Source organism: Babylonia areolata, chromosome 33 (assembly GCF_041734735.1).
Source record: "Babylonia areolata isolate BAREFJ2019XMU chromosome 33, ASM4173473v1, whole genome shotgun sequence".
In the NCBI taxonomy this organism is placed as follows: domain Eukaryota; kingdom Metazoa; phylum Mollusca; class Gastropoda; order Neogastropoda; family Buccinidae; genus Babylonia; species Babylonia areolata.
The window spans coordinates 22156303-22169948 of NC_134908.1; the positions used below are offsets into that span (position 1 = coordinate 22156303).

Consider the following 13646-nt stretch of genomic DNA (forward strand, 5'->3'; position numbering starts at 1 on the left):
AGTGTAGTTCAGTTCAGTTCAGTACAGTGTTATTCAATGCAGTCACAGTGTAGTTCAGTTCAGTACAGTGTTATTCAATGCAGTCACAGTGTAGTTCAGTTCAGTACAGTGTTATTCAATGCAGTCACAGTGTAGTTCAGTCCAGTACAGTGTTATTCAATGCAGTCACAGTGTAGTTCAGTACAGTGTTATTCAATGCAGTCACAGTGTAGTTCAGTACAGTGTTATTCAGTGCAGTCACAGTGTAGTTCAGTTCAGTACAGTGTTATTCAATGCAGTCACAGTGTAGTTCAGTTCAGTTCAGTACAGTGTTATTCAATGCAGTCACAGTGTAGTTCAGTTCAGTACAGTGTTATTCAATGCAGTCACAGTGTAGTTCAGTTCAGTACAGTGTTATTCAATGCAGTCACAGTGTAGTTCAGTTCAGTACAGTGTTATTTAAATCAGTTACAGTGTAGTTCCATCCGGAAATATCTGTCCACTGACGCAACATCTAGACTTGTCGTTTCTCTCATTCTCTCTCGCCTTGACTACTGTAACTCTCTATTGTCTGGTCTGCCTGCTTCATCCATTCAGTCCCTTCAGCGCATACAAAACTCTGCTGCCCGACTCGTCCTCAGAAAGAAAAGATCTGAGCACATCACTCCTCTTTTGCAACATCTCCACTGGCTCCCTGTCTCACACCGAATAAAGTACAAGATGATTACTCTATGCTACAAATGTATTCACAAATCAGCCCCTTCCTATCTCTGTGGCTGCCTTCACCTCTACACTCCATCTCGCTCTCTACGATCAGCTTCGGATCCACTCTATTTACGCATACCCAGATTCAAACTCTCGACTGACGGGCGCAATAGCCGAATGGTTAAAGCGTTGGACTTTCAATCTGAGGGTCCCGGGTTCGAATCACGGTGACGGCGCCTGGTGGGTAAAGAGTGGAGATTTTTACGATCTCCCAGGTCAACATAGGGTTAGTGAAAAAACGCAAACTTAGGTGGTATGGACACATCTCCCGATCATCTGGTCTTGCCAAAACGTTCCTGCAAGGCACCGTACAAGGAGGTAGAAGGAGAGGACGGCAGAAGAAGAGATGGGAAGACAACATCCGGGGGTGGACAGGCTTGACGCTCGGTGACGCCCTGAGGAAATCAGAAAACCGTGAAGAGTGGAGAGGGGTGGTGGCCAGGTCAGCAGCGGTGCCCCAACGGTCTGAACCCAGACTACGGGAGAGGTGAAGGTGAAGGTGAAGGTCAACATAAGTGCAGACCTGCTAGCGCCTGAACCCCCTTCGTGTGTATATGCAAGCAGACGATCAAATACGCACGTTAAAGATCCTGTAATCCATGTCAGCGTTCGGTGGGTTATGGAAACAAGAACATACCCAGCATGCACACCCCCGAAAACGGAGTATGGCTGCCTACATGGCGGGGTAAAAACGGTCATACACGTAAAAGCCCGCTCGTGTGCACACGAGTGAACGCAGAAGAAGAAGAAGAAAACGCTCGACTGTTGGCTTGTTAATCTGCAGTGCAAGAAGTTTAGTACTGTACAATGCACTGTAGGTATAGTGCAGAGTAGTTTAGTATTACAGTGCAATGCAGTACACTTGTAGTACAGTGCAGAACAGTTCAGTACATCACAGTGTACTGCTGTGCAGTGTAGAACAGCTCAGTGTATTGTATGACACTAGAGTGCAGAGTAGTATGGTGTTGTATAGTGCAGTACAGTGTATTACAGTATTAGTACATAGCAGTATAGCGCAGTACACTGCAGCACATTTCAGTACACTGTTGTGTAGAATGGTACAGTGTGTGGGTGCGCGCGTCTGTGCTTTTGATCACGGTAACGTGCTGTGTCATCATGACGTACTAATATCACGCACGCGCTATGTCGATAATTAAACGACACCCATAATCAACAATGATAACATCAACAAGTGCCAGTCAAGCGACACCCACAATTGATAACATCAACAGGTGGGGCCCTGCACGACGACCACAAGTGCGTCCCCCCCCCCCCTCCACGCCCCCCCACACCCTCTCCCTCCCTTCCGGTGTAACTGTTGTTTTGTACCCCCCCGTCAGTTTTTATCACCCCAGGGGTAAACTCACTTCAGCCAGTACAGAACTTACCCTCACCGATTCCCGCGGCCCCCATCCTCCAGTTGGATTTTTCCCTACCCCCCTCTTTATGGATGTGGGGGTCATCTTAACTCACTCAGTACGGCCAGTCCTCTCTTCTCCTCTACACAGACCCCTCGGATGTCCAGTGGGTGTCTCAATGACCCAACCTTTAGCTTCCGTCGTCAGAATTGTGATATTCTTTGTCAACATTCACCTCTTCAGTATAAGAGCCTTCCGCTTGCAGTATTTTGATGGTGGTAATTGGGCTGAAATGCTGTTAACGTCGTCTCTTTCGCCGTTCGTATGGAGAGAGTTAATTAATTAAATTGCCCCCTCCCCGGGGATAAATTTGGCCAGGTTAGCATCGGCACAGGTCAGCAAAGTGGATCTCGTTCACGTTTTCCTTCATCACGTTATGAGAGTTTTGTCCGAAATGATGGAGGGGTAAAACCAACCAAAGGGGGTAGGATTGACATATGTTATGTGCATGCATACGTTGTATGTGTGTGTGTGAGTGTGTGTGTGTGTGTGTGTGTGTGTGTGTGTGTGTGTGTGTGAGTGTGTGTGAATGTGTGTGTGTGTGTGTGTGTGTGAATGTGTGTGTGTGTGTGTGAGTGTGTGAGTGTGTGTGTGTGTGTGTGTGTGTGTGAATGTGTGTGTGTGTGTGTGTGTGTGTGTGTGTGTGTGTGTGTGTGTGTGTGTGTGTGTGTGTGTGCATTTTACTTATATATACGATTTATTCCCTTGATGTTTTTATTAATGTATTGTTGTACAATACCTTATGGTCTTAACGTGTCTGTGTGTGTGTGTGTGTGTGTGCGTGCGTGCGTGCGTGTCATTTTTAGTAATCTATACCCTTTTTTTTGTTGTATGTTTTCATTTGTAAATATTGTTGTGCAATACCCTATTGTCTTAACATGAGTATGTGTGTGTGTAGAGGGGAGTTAGTCTATCGTTAGCTATTGGGAATTCTTATTTGACTAGTTTTAATCTCTTCTTATGTTGCACATGATGATTTTATGCCAGTGTTTACAACGAGCCTGTGATTGCACAACTTAATTTCCATGTGGATTAATAAAGTGTTTTTGATTTGATTTGATTGAGGGGGTGGGGTAGTGGTGGGGGGGGGGGGGTAGTTTGAAGCTGTTACACCGGGGATGAACGAAAGGGGATACCAACAGGGTGTGCCTTTCCCTCCTTGTCTGTTTGTTCGTTTGTTGGATTATATATATTTGTTGATATTTATTTATTTTTTATTATTTACTTACTTATTCATGTTTGTATTCTTTCATTTATTTATCTTATTTTGTCTTCTTCTTCTTCTTCTTCTCAGTCCTGATACTGTTATTTATTGTATCATCATCATCATCATCATCATCATCATCATTATTATTATTATTATTATTATTATTATTATTATCATTGTTGTTGTTGTTGTCGTCATTATCATTATTATTATTATTACTTTTTTTTTTTTTCAAAATTGATGTCATTTATGTAATTTTGTTAACCGTTGTCACTTCTTTCTCGATCTCTGTTTTTTGGGGGTTTTTTTTTTTTGGTTTTTTTGACAATAACAACCACTGCCATCCAACCCAATTCTCTCCCCCTCCCACCTCTCCCCCCACCCCTCAGCCCCAACCCCGCCCCCCCTCCCCGCTCACACACACATACACACACACAGAGCATCCTTTCCGGGCCGTCCTTAGTGAAACAGCACCAGGAAGACTTCTATAGTCTGTGATGGCCCCGTGCCCTATTGACCTAGCAATGCTCTGTTTGGTTTTTGTTTGTTTGGTTGGTTGGTTTTTGTTTTTTTGTTTTGTTTTGTTTTTTTCCTTATTTTTTTTTCCATTCAACGTTCTGAACACACGCGGCGTGCATGTAAATTGGTTAATTATAAGAAAAGAAAAAAAAAGGGTGTGTGAGTGAGTGTGTGTGGGGAGTGGTGGTGGTAGGGAGGGGTATGGGTTTTTTTTTTTGGGGGGGGCGAGGGGGCGGGGTGAGGGGGGGGTGCAGATCGTGACAGTGACAGTACATATGTGGTGACTGACAAGTGTATATAAACTTTGACTGGAAATCAACCAGCAAAGTTAAGGAAGAACACAGGAGGGGGGCTCCATTGTTGTTTTTTTTCCAGCAACTGTGGTCTGCTTCCGAACCAAGGCCAAGCTGTGAATAACCTGATCTTGAAGAGGTGTCTGTCAAAAGGCCGTTGATTTGAAAATCACTGGCTGCTAGCAGACAATGTATGATATATCCATAAATAGTGTCAGTTAATACGCCGTTAATTCAAAATCAAAGCTGCTAGTAGACAATGTATGATATCTCCATAAATAGTGTCAGTTAATACGCCGTTAATTCAAAATCAAAGCTGCTAGTAGACAATGTATGATATCTCCATAAATAGTGTCAGTTAATACGCCGTTAATTCAAAATCAAAGCTGCTAGTAGACAATGTATGATATCTCCATAAATAGTGTCAGTTAATACGCCGTTAATTCAAAATCAAAGCTGCTAGTAGACAATGTATGATATCTCCATAAATAGTGTCAGTTAATACGCCGTTAATTCAAAATCAAAGCTGCTAGTAGACAATGTATGATATCTCCATAAATAGTGTCAGTTAATACGCCGTTAATTCAAAATCAAAGCTGCTAGTAGACAATGTATGATATCTCCATAAATAGTGTCAGTTAATACGCCGTTAATTCAAAATCAAAGCTGCTAGTAGACAATGTATGATATCTCCATAAATAGTGTCAGTTAATACGCCGTTAATTCAAAATCAACTGTTACAAGACAATATATTTCACCTTAAAGAGAGTTAGTCTATAGACCTTTGATTTAAACTCAACTGATCTCACCTTAAAGAGAGTTAGTCTATAGACCTTTGATTTAAACTCAACTGATCTCACTTTAAAGAGCGTTAGTCTATAGAACTTTGATTTGAACTCAACTGCTACAAGGCAATATATCTCACCTTAAAGAGCGTTAGTCTATAGACCTTTGATTTAAACTCAACTGCTACAAGACAATATATCTCTCCTTCAAGAGAGTTAGTCCATAGACCTTTGATTGAAACTCAACTGCTACAAGACAATATATCGCACCTTAAAGAGAGTTAGTCTATAGACCTTTGATTTAAACTCAACTGCTACAAGACAATATATCTCTCCTTCAAGAGAGTTAGTCCATAGACCTTCGATTTAAACTCAACTGCTACAAGACAATATATTTCACCTTAAAGAGAGTTTGTCTATAGACCTTTGATTGAACTCAACTGCTACAAGACAATATATCTCTCCTTCAAGAGAGTTAGTCCATAGACCTTTGATTTAAACTAAACTGCAACAAGACACCTTAAAGAGTAACAGCCAAGGCTGTTATTTTAAAATCAGCTGCTAAAAGACAATATATCTCACTTTAGATAGTGTCAATCAATAAGCTGTTAATTTAACCATCATCTGCAAGAAGACAATATATATTTCCTGAAAGAGCGCCAGCAAATAAGCCGTAAGTTTAAAATCAAATGCTACAAGACAATATGCATCACATTAAAGTGTGTCAGTCAATTGACTGTTATTTTAAAATCAACTGCTAAAAGACAATATATCTCACCATAACTCACTCAGTACGGCCAGTCCTCTCTTCTCCTCTACACAGACCCCTCGTATGTCCAGTGGGTGTCTGAATGACCCAACCTTTAGCTTCCGTCGTCAGAATTGTGGGTTTCTTTGTCAACATTCACCTCTTCAGTATAAGAGCCTTCCACTTGCAATATTTTGATGATGCTAATTGGGGTGAAACGCTGTTAACGTCGTCCCTTTCGCCGTTCGTATGGAGAGAGTTAAAGAGTGTCATCTAGACTGTTGATTTAAACTCAGCCGCTACAAGTCACGACAGTACATCTTGTCACGAACAGAAAACTCAATTATCTGATATACGTGCTGTTTTTTTGTTGTTTTTTTCAGACTGACTGAACAGTTTCGATCAGATTAAAGGTTCAAGTATCGCTCTGTGGAAACGATGAAGATGTTGGGTGTTTTTCTCGTCACTTCAATGATCGGAATCTCTACGAGCATGATTCCACGTGAGTGTCAAGTCTGAACAACAATGATGATGATGATTCATTATGAAAATGATTTTACTGTCTTATGTATTTGTTTGTATTTGTATTTGCATTCCTTTTTATTACAACAGATTTTTCTCTGTGTGAAATTTGGGCTGCTCTCCCCAGGGAGAGCGCGTCGCTACACTACAGCACCACCCCCCACCACCACCCCTTTTTTTTTCTTTTTTCCCTGCGTGCAGTTTTATTTGTTTTTCCTATCAAAGTGGATTTTTCTACAGAATTTTGCCAGGAACAACCCTTTTTGTTGCCGTGGGTTCTTTTACGTGCGCTAAGTGCATGCTGCACACGGGACCTCGGTTTATCGCCTCATCAGAATGACTAGCGTCCAGACCACCACTCAAGGTCTAGTGGAGGGGGAGAAAAATATCGGCGGGTGAGCCGTGATTCGAACCAGCGCGCTCAGATTCTCTCGCTTCCTAGGCGGACGCGTTACCTCTAGGCCATCACTCCACTAATGATTAAGTATTGTGAATTTAGATGCTTGTTATTTGGGTGTGGTGATTCTGTATGTGATTGTTGTTGTTGTTTTTAAGTGTTGGCATAATTATTGTGGTGTGGTGTTGGAAGTTGTTTGTACTGGGATAATTGTGGCGTGTTGTAGGGATTTGTTTTGAAGTATCTGGATATTTTTGGTGTGGTTTTGGAAAAATGCTTTGAAGTAGTGGGACTTTTTTTTTTTTTTTTTTGGTGTGGTGTTGAGATTTGTTTTTAAAGTATTGGGATTTTTTGATGTGTTGAGATTTATCTTTAATTTATTGGGATGTTTTTGATGTGGTGTTGAGATTTTTTTTTCCAAGTAGTTGCATAATTTTGGTGTGGTGTTGAGATTTGCTTTAAAAAAAAAAAAAAAAAAAAAAAAAGGAAATTTTTCGGTGTTGAATGACTGTGATATGAAACTTGCGTCATGTTGTTTATTTTATTTTTATTTTATTATTTTTTTTGTGATGCATGATATGCATGATGAGTGCTCTGTGTGTGTGTGTGTGTGTGTGTGCGTGTGTGTGTGTGTGTGTGTGTGTGTATGTGTGTGTGTGTGTGTGTGAATCAATCAGTTCATTAATTAATTAATTTCTCTATCTATTTTTGTCTCTCTAGCTATTCAGCTTTCCCAGCAGTCACAGCAGATTTTAACCATGTGAGTATTGCTGTCTTGACGTGCGCGTGCATGTTTATACGTGTGTGTGGCGGGCGCAACAGCCGAGTGGTTAACTTACTCAGTACGGCCAGTCCTCTCTTCTCTACACAGACCCCTCGGATGTCCAGTGGGTGTCTCAATGACCCAACCTTTAGCTTCCGTCGTCAGAATTGTGGTATTCTTTGTCAACATTCACCTCTTCAGTATAAGAGCCTTCCGCTTGCAATATTTTGATGATGGTAACTGGGGTGAAACGCTGTAAACGTCGTCTCTTTCGCCGTTCGTATGGAGAGAGTTAAAGCGTTGGACTGTCAATCTGAAGGGCCCGGGTTCGAATCTCGGTAACGGCGCCTGGTGGGTAAGGGGTGGAGATTTTTCCGATCAACATATGTGCAGGCTTGCTCGTGCCTGAACCCCCTTCGTGTGTATACGGCAAGCAGAAGATCAAAATACGTACGTTAAAGATCCCGTGATCCATGTCAGCGTTCAGTGGGTTATGGAAACAAGAACATACCCTGCATGCACCCCCCGAAAAGGGAGTATGGCTGCCTACATGGCGGAGTTAAAACGGTCATACACATAAAGGCTCACCCGTGTACATACGAGTGAACGTGGGAGTTGCAGCCCACGAACGAAGAAGAAGAAGCAGAAGAAGAAGAAGATACGTGTACGTGTGTGTGTGTGTGTATACCTGTCTGTTTCAGTATCAGTATCAGTAGCTCCTGGAGGCGTCACTGCGTTCGGTCAAATCCATATACGCTACACCACATCTGCCAAGCAGATGCCTGACCAGCAGCGTAACCCAGCGCGCTTAGTCAGGCCCTGAGAAAAAAAAAAATGCCCTTCACTGACATCCTGATCTGTAAGCTGTGTCTGATCTCAGTGAGGTGACAGCCCTTCACTGAGATCCTGACCTGTAAGCTCTGTCTTACCTCAGTGAGGTGACAGCCCTTCACTGACATCCTGACCTGTAAGCTGTGTCTGATCTCAGTGAGGTGACAGCCCTTCACTGACGTCCTGACCTGTAAGCTGTGTGTGATCTCAGTGAGGTGACAGCCCTTCACTGACATCCTGACCTGTAAGCTGTGTCTTGTATCAGTGAGGTGACAACCCTTCACTGACATCCTGACCTGTAAGCTGTGTCTGATCTCAGTGAGGTGACAGCCCTTCACTGACATCCTGACCTGTAAGCTGTGTCTGATCTAAGTGAGGTGACAGCCCTTCACTGACATCCTGATCTGTAAGCTGTGTATGATCTCAATTTGGTGACAGCCCTTCACTGAGATCCTGACCTGTAAGCTGTGTCTTACCTCAGTGAGGTGACAGCCCTTCACTGACATCCTGACCTGTAAGCTGTGTCTGATCTCAGTGAGGTGACAGCCCTTCACTGACATCCTGACCTGTAAGCTGTGTGTGATCTCAGTGAGGTGACAGCCCTTCACTGACATCCTGACCTGTAAGCTGTGTCTGATCTCAGTGCGGTGACAGCCCTTCACTGACGTCCTGACCTGTAAGCTGTGTCTGATCTCAGTGAGGTGACAGCCCTTCACTGACGTCCTGACCTGTAAGCTGTGTCTGATCTCAGTGAGGTGACAGCCCTTCACTTACATCCTGACCTGTAAGCTGTGTGTGATCTCAGTGAGGTGACAGCCCTTCACTGACGTCCTGACCTGTAAGCTGTGTGTGATCTCAGTGAGGTGACAGCCCTTCACTGACGTCCTGACCTGTAAGCTGTGTCTGATCTCAGTGAGGTGACAGCCCTTCACTGATATCCTGACCTGTAAGCTGTGTCTGATCTCAGTGAGGTGACAGCCCTTCACTGACATCCTGACCTGTAAGCTGTGTCTGATCTCAGTGAGGTGACAGCCCTTCACTGACATCCTGACCTGTAAGCTGTGTGTGATCTCAGTGAGGTGACAGCCCTTCACTGACATCCTGACCTGTAAGCTGTGTGTGATCTCAGTGAGGTGACAGCCCTTCACTGACATCCTGACCTGTAAGCTGTGTCTGATTTCAGTGAGGTGACAGCCCTTCACTGATATCCTGACCTGTAAGCTGTGTCTGATCTCAGTGAGGTGACAGCCCTTCACTGATATCCTGACCTGTAAGCTGTGTCTGATCTCAGTGAGGTGACATCCCTTGAGTGACGATCGAACTCGTCAGTAGCAGTGTAGGGGTTAACGAAAAGTTCACCCTTCCTTCCTTCCTTCCTCCATTCCTTCACCTTCCTTCCTTCCTTCACCTTCCTTCCTTCCTTCCTTCACCTTCCTTCCTTCACCTTCCTTCCTTCCTTCACCTTCCTTCCTTCATTCATTCACCTTCCTTCCTTCATTCATTCACCTTCCTTCCTTCACCTTCCTTCACCTTCCTTCCTTCACCTTCCTTCACCTTCCTTCCTTCCTTCCTTCACCTTCCTTCCTTCCTTCCTTCCTTCACCTTCATTCCTTCACCTTCCTTCCTTCCTTCACCTTCCTTCCTTCACCTTCCTTCCTTCACCTTCCTTCACCTTCCTTCCTTCACCTTCCTTCCTTCACCTTCCTTCACCTTCCTTCCTCCACCTTCCTTCACCTTCTTTCACCTTCCTTCCTTCCTTCACCTTCCTTCCTTCCTTCACCTTCCTTCCTTCACCTTCCTTCCTTCCTTCACCTTCCTTCCTTCACCTTCCTTCCTTCACCTTCCTTCACCTTCCTTCCTTCACCTTCCTTCCTTCCTTCCTTCACCTTCCTTCCTTCACCTTCCTTCCTTCCTTCACCTTCCTTCCTTCCTCTTGTCATTCGGTTCTCCCTCCCTACTTTCTTTCTTCCTTCACCTTCCTTCCTTCATCTTCCTTCCTTCCTTCCTCTTGTCATTCGGATCTCCCTCCCTACTTTCTTCCTTCCTTCCTTCCTTTCTTTCTTTCTTTCTTTTTTCCTTTTCAGCGCGGCCACCGCCATTTCCTTAGAATTCAACGATGTGAACGGCACGGAGCTGGCTGAAGACCTCATCTGGTTCGCAGAGGCCTTCATCTCCAACAGTGAGATGCCTGGAGGTCTGATCAATACACTGCCCGATGCACCCACCGCTGGAGCTGCTGCTACGCTTGTCCCCACAACGATACCGACGCCCGCTGAACCTGAATCACCAGGAGGAGCGATCCAGTCAGCCGAGGAAGCTCAAACCACCACTTCGTCTGCCCCCACCACAACCCCCACGATGTCTTCAACCACTCAAAGCAACGAGCTTCAGTCAGCTGAGGCTGAGGCAGCCCTATCAGCCGAGGAGGCCCAGGAAGCCCTGTCAGCCGAGGAGGCCCAGGAAGCCCTATCAGCCGAGGAGGCCCAGGAAGCCCTGTCAGCCGAGGAGGCCCAGGAAGCCCTGTCAGCCGAGGAGGCCCAGTCATTAGAGGCTTAGGTACCATCCGAGATCCTGGAACAGAACGTGCACAAACACATTGAAAGATAAGAAAATGTTTGTCCCTGGCAAAATTCTGTAGAAAAAAAAAAATCCACTTCAATAGGGAAACAAGGAAAACTGCTGGCACACACACACACACACACACACACACACACACACACACACACACACACACGCACGCACGCACACACACACACACACACACACACACACACACACACACACACACACACAACAACAACAACAACAACAACAACAAAACTGCACGCAGGAAAAAAAAGGGGGGGGGGGGGGGGGGGGGGGGGAGGCGCTGAAGTGTAGCGACGCGCTCTCCCTCGGGAGAGCAGCCCGAATTTCACACAGAGAAATCTGTTGTGATAAAAAAAAAAAAAAAAAAAAAAAAAAAAAATATATATATATATATATATATATATATATATATATACAAATACACACACACACACACACACACACACACACACACACCTCTGCCACTGCTACTACTGCTATATACTATTCGTGTTCAAAAGCAAAAATGAATCAGTGGAGTCACATTTACGCATCTTCCCTGATTAAAGGAAAAGTTACTGTGAATCTCCTTCGATTTTTTGTGACAGATTACTGATTAGATTTCAATTTCTTCTGGTAATAAAGAATACCGTTTGTGCTGTGACTTTAATTAATCTGTTCTGTGTCTCCGTTCGCATAGGCCCAGTAGTTCGAATGAGTGTATGTGTGTTTATGTTGTAACTCGCACACGCACACATAGACATACAAACACAGACAGACAGACAGGCAGACTCACATGGATACACATTCATGCAGACAGACACACAGACACACAGACACACACACATTCATATAGATACACATTCATGCACACACACACACACACACACAGACACAGACACACACAGACACAGACACACACAGACACAGACACACACATACACACACACAGAGGCACACACACAGAGGCAGGCACACACACACACACACACACACACACACACACACACACACACACACACGCATAGAGGGACATAGGCACACAAACAGACAGACAGACACACACAGACACACATAGAAACACAGACACACAGTCACAGATACACACACACACACACACACACACACACACACACACACACACACACACACACACACATTCCAACCTTCGGTTATTTCAACGCGAAGGGACTTATTTCTTTTCTTTTCTTTTTTTCCCCCAGTGCAACCAAAACTTATGGAAAAAGCAAACTGAGATCAAATCAAATCAAATCAAATTATGGTGCTTAGAGCCTCGCCGACCACTAGGGCCATCTCAAGGCTAGTCGCCACGTTAGCACCCACTTCAAGTCAAACAAAAAAACAATGAAAACTAGTCTACTGACCGCTTTAATCGGTAGCATCACTAAAGCTTAAAGGCCTATCACTTTCCATATGCTGAGAGAGAGGGAGAGAGCGGAGAGAGAGAGAGAGAGAGAGAGAGAGAGAGAGAGAGAGAGAGAGGCAGAGACAGAGTCAGAGAGTCAGAATCAAATGGATTAAAAAGATAGTAGAGAAATACATGTAGACCCAACCTGAACTGAAATCACCATGTCCTGCGTTGGTCGACAAATCCATAAATGAAGGTTACATGTAAACCAGTGGAAAAAATCTCAGTTATAACCAAATTTAATGTTTGACATGCATGCACCTTCTTCTTCTTCGTTCGTGGGCTGCAACTCCCACGTTCACTCGTATGTACACGAGTGGGTTTTTACGTGTATGACCGTTCGTTTTAACCCGCCATGTAGGCAGCCATACTCCGCTTTCGGGGGTGTGCATGCTGGGTATCAGTGTTCTTGTTTCCATAACCCACCGAACGCTGACATTAATTACAGGATCTTTAACGAGCGTATTTGATCTTCTGCTTGCATATTCACATGAAGGGGGTTCAGGCACAGGCAGGTCTGCACATATGTTGACCTGGAAGATCGTAAAAATCTCCACCCTTTACCCACCAGGCGCCGTCACCGAGATTCGAACCCGGGACCCTCAGATTGAAAGTCCAACGCTTTAATCACTCGGCTATTGCGCCCGTCCATGCATGCATCAAAACGGCATATACACTGCAGAGACTCAAGCAGCCAATCAAACCACGGACAGTTTCAGTTCACTGGTTTCTTTAGGAAGCATCACCGTGTGTTCCGGGACTAATCCGGCCACTCACATACGCTACACCACATCTGCTAAGCAGATGCCTGACCAGCAGCACAACCCAACTGACGCGCTTAGTTAGGCCTTGAGATAAGATAAGATAAGAATACCTTTATTATCTCCAACTGGAGAAATTTGGTCAGGTGCATTATCACAACATTGACAAGTAAACAACATGGGGACTATAACTGTAAAAGTCAACAACAGCCTTTACGAATATTACGAAGATACAAATGTAAAAAATATCACATCCATCGTTTCATACATACATCCACACACTGCAGGTAATAACTAGTATTCTTAATGTGAAAACAGAAAGAATTAAGAAACATTATTTGAATATAATTATAAACATAGCCTACTATACTGCACATTTATTATAACTGAATAGACAGATAAGATAAGAATAAAGATAAATTGAGGAAAACTGCAACCAGATAATCAGCACACATCCGCACCCCCCCTCGTTGCCATGGGTTCTTTTTCAGTGCGCCAAGTGCGTGCTGCACACGGGACCTCGGTTTATCGTCTCATCCGAAAGACTAGACGCTCAGTTTGATTTTCCAGTCAAACTTAGGAGAAAGGGCGAGAGCGGGATTCGAACCCACACCCTCACGGACTCTCTGTATTGGCAGCTGAGCGTCTTAACCATTCTGCC

General features: G+C 44.2%; 1 protein-coding gene across 1 annotated transcript; it reads left to right on the forward strand.

Moving 5' to 3' along the window:
* Positions 1 to 6097: 6097 nt before the first annotated feature.
* Positions 6098 to 10951, forward strand: LOC143276897 (uncharacterized). The gene is made up of 3 exons (XM_076581558.1): positions 6098 to 6216; positions 7354 to 7393; positions 10312 to 10951. The coding sequence occupies exons 1-3, from the start codon at positions 6153 to 6155 to the stop codon at positions 10781 to 10783; spliced, it is 576 nt and encodes a 191-aa protein (XP_076437673.1). The 5' UTR covers positions 6098 to 6152; the 3' UTR covers positions 10784 to 10951.
* The last annotated feature ends 2695 nt before the right edge of the window (positions 10952 to 13646 follow it).

Coding starts and splice junctions, on each gene's coding strand:
- LOC143276897 (XM_076581558.1), top strand. CDS start 6,153: ATGAAGATGTTGGGTGTTTTTCTCGTCACTTCAATGATCGGAATCTCT. Junction 6,217..7,353: donor CTCTACGAGCATGATTCCAC/GTGAGTGTCAAG, acceptor TTGTCTCTCTAG/CTATTCAGCTTTCCCAGCAG. Junction 7,394..10,311: donor TCACAGCAGATTTTAACCAT/GTGAGTATTGCT, acceptor TTTCCTTTTCAG/CGCGGCCACCGCCATTTCCT.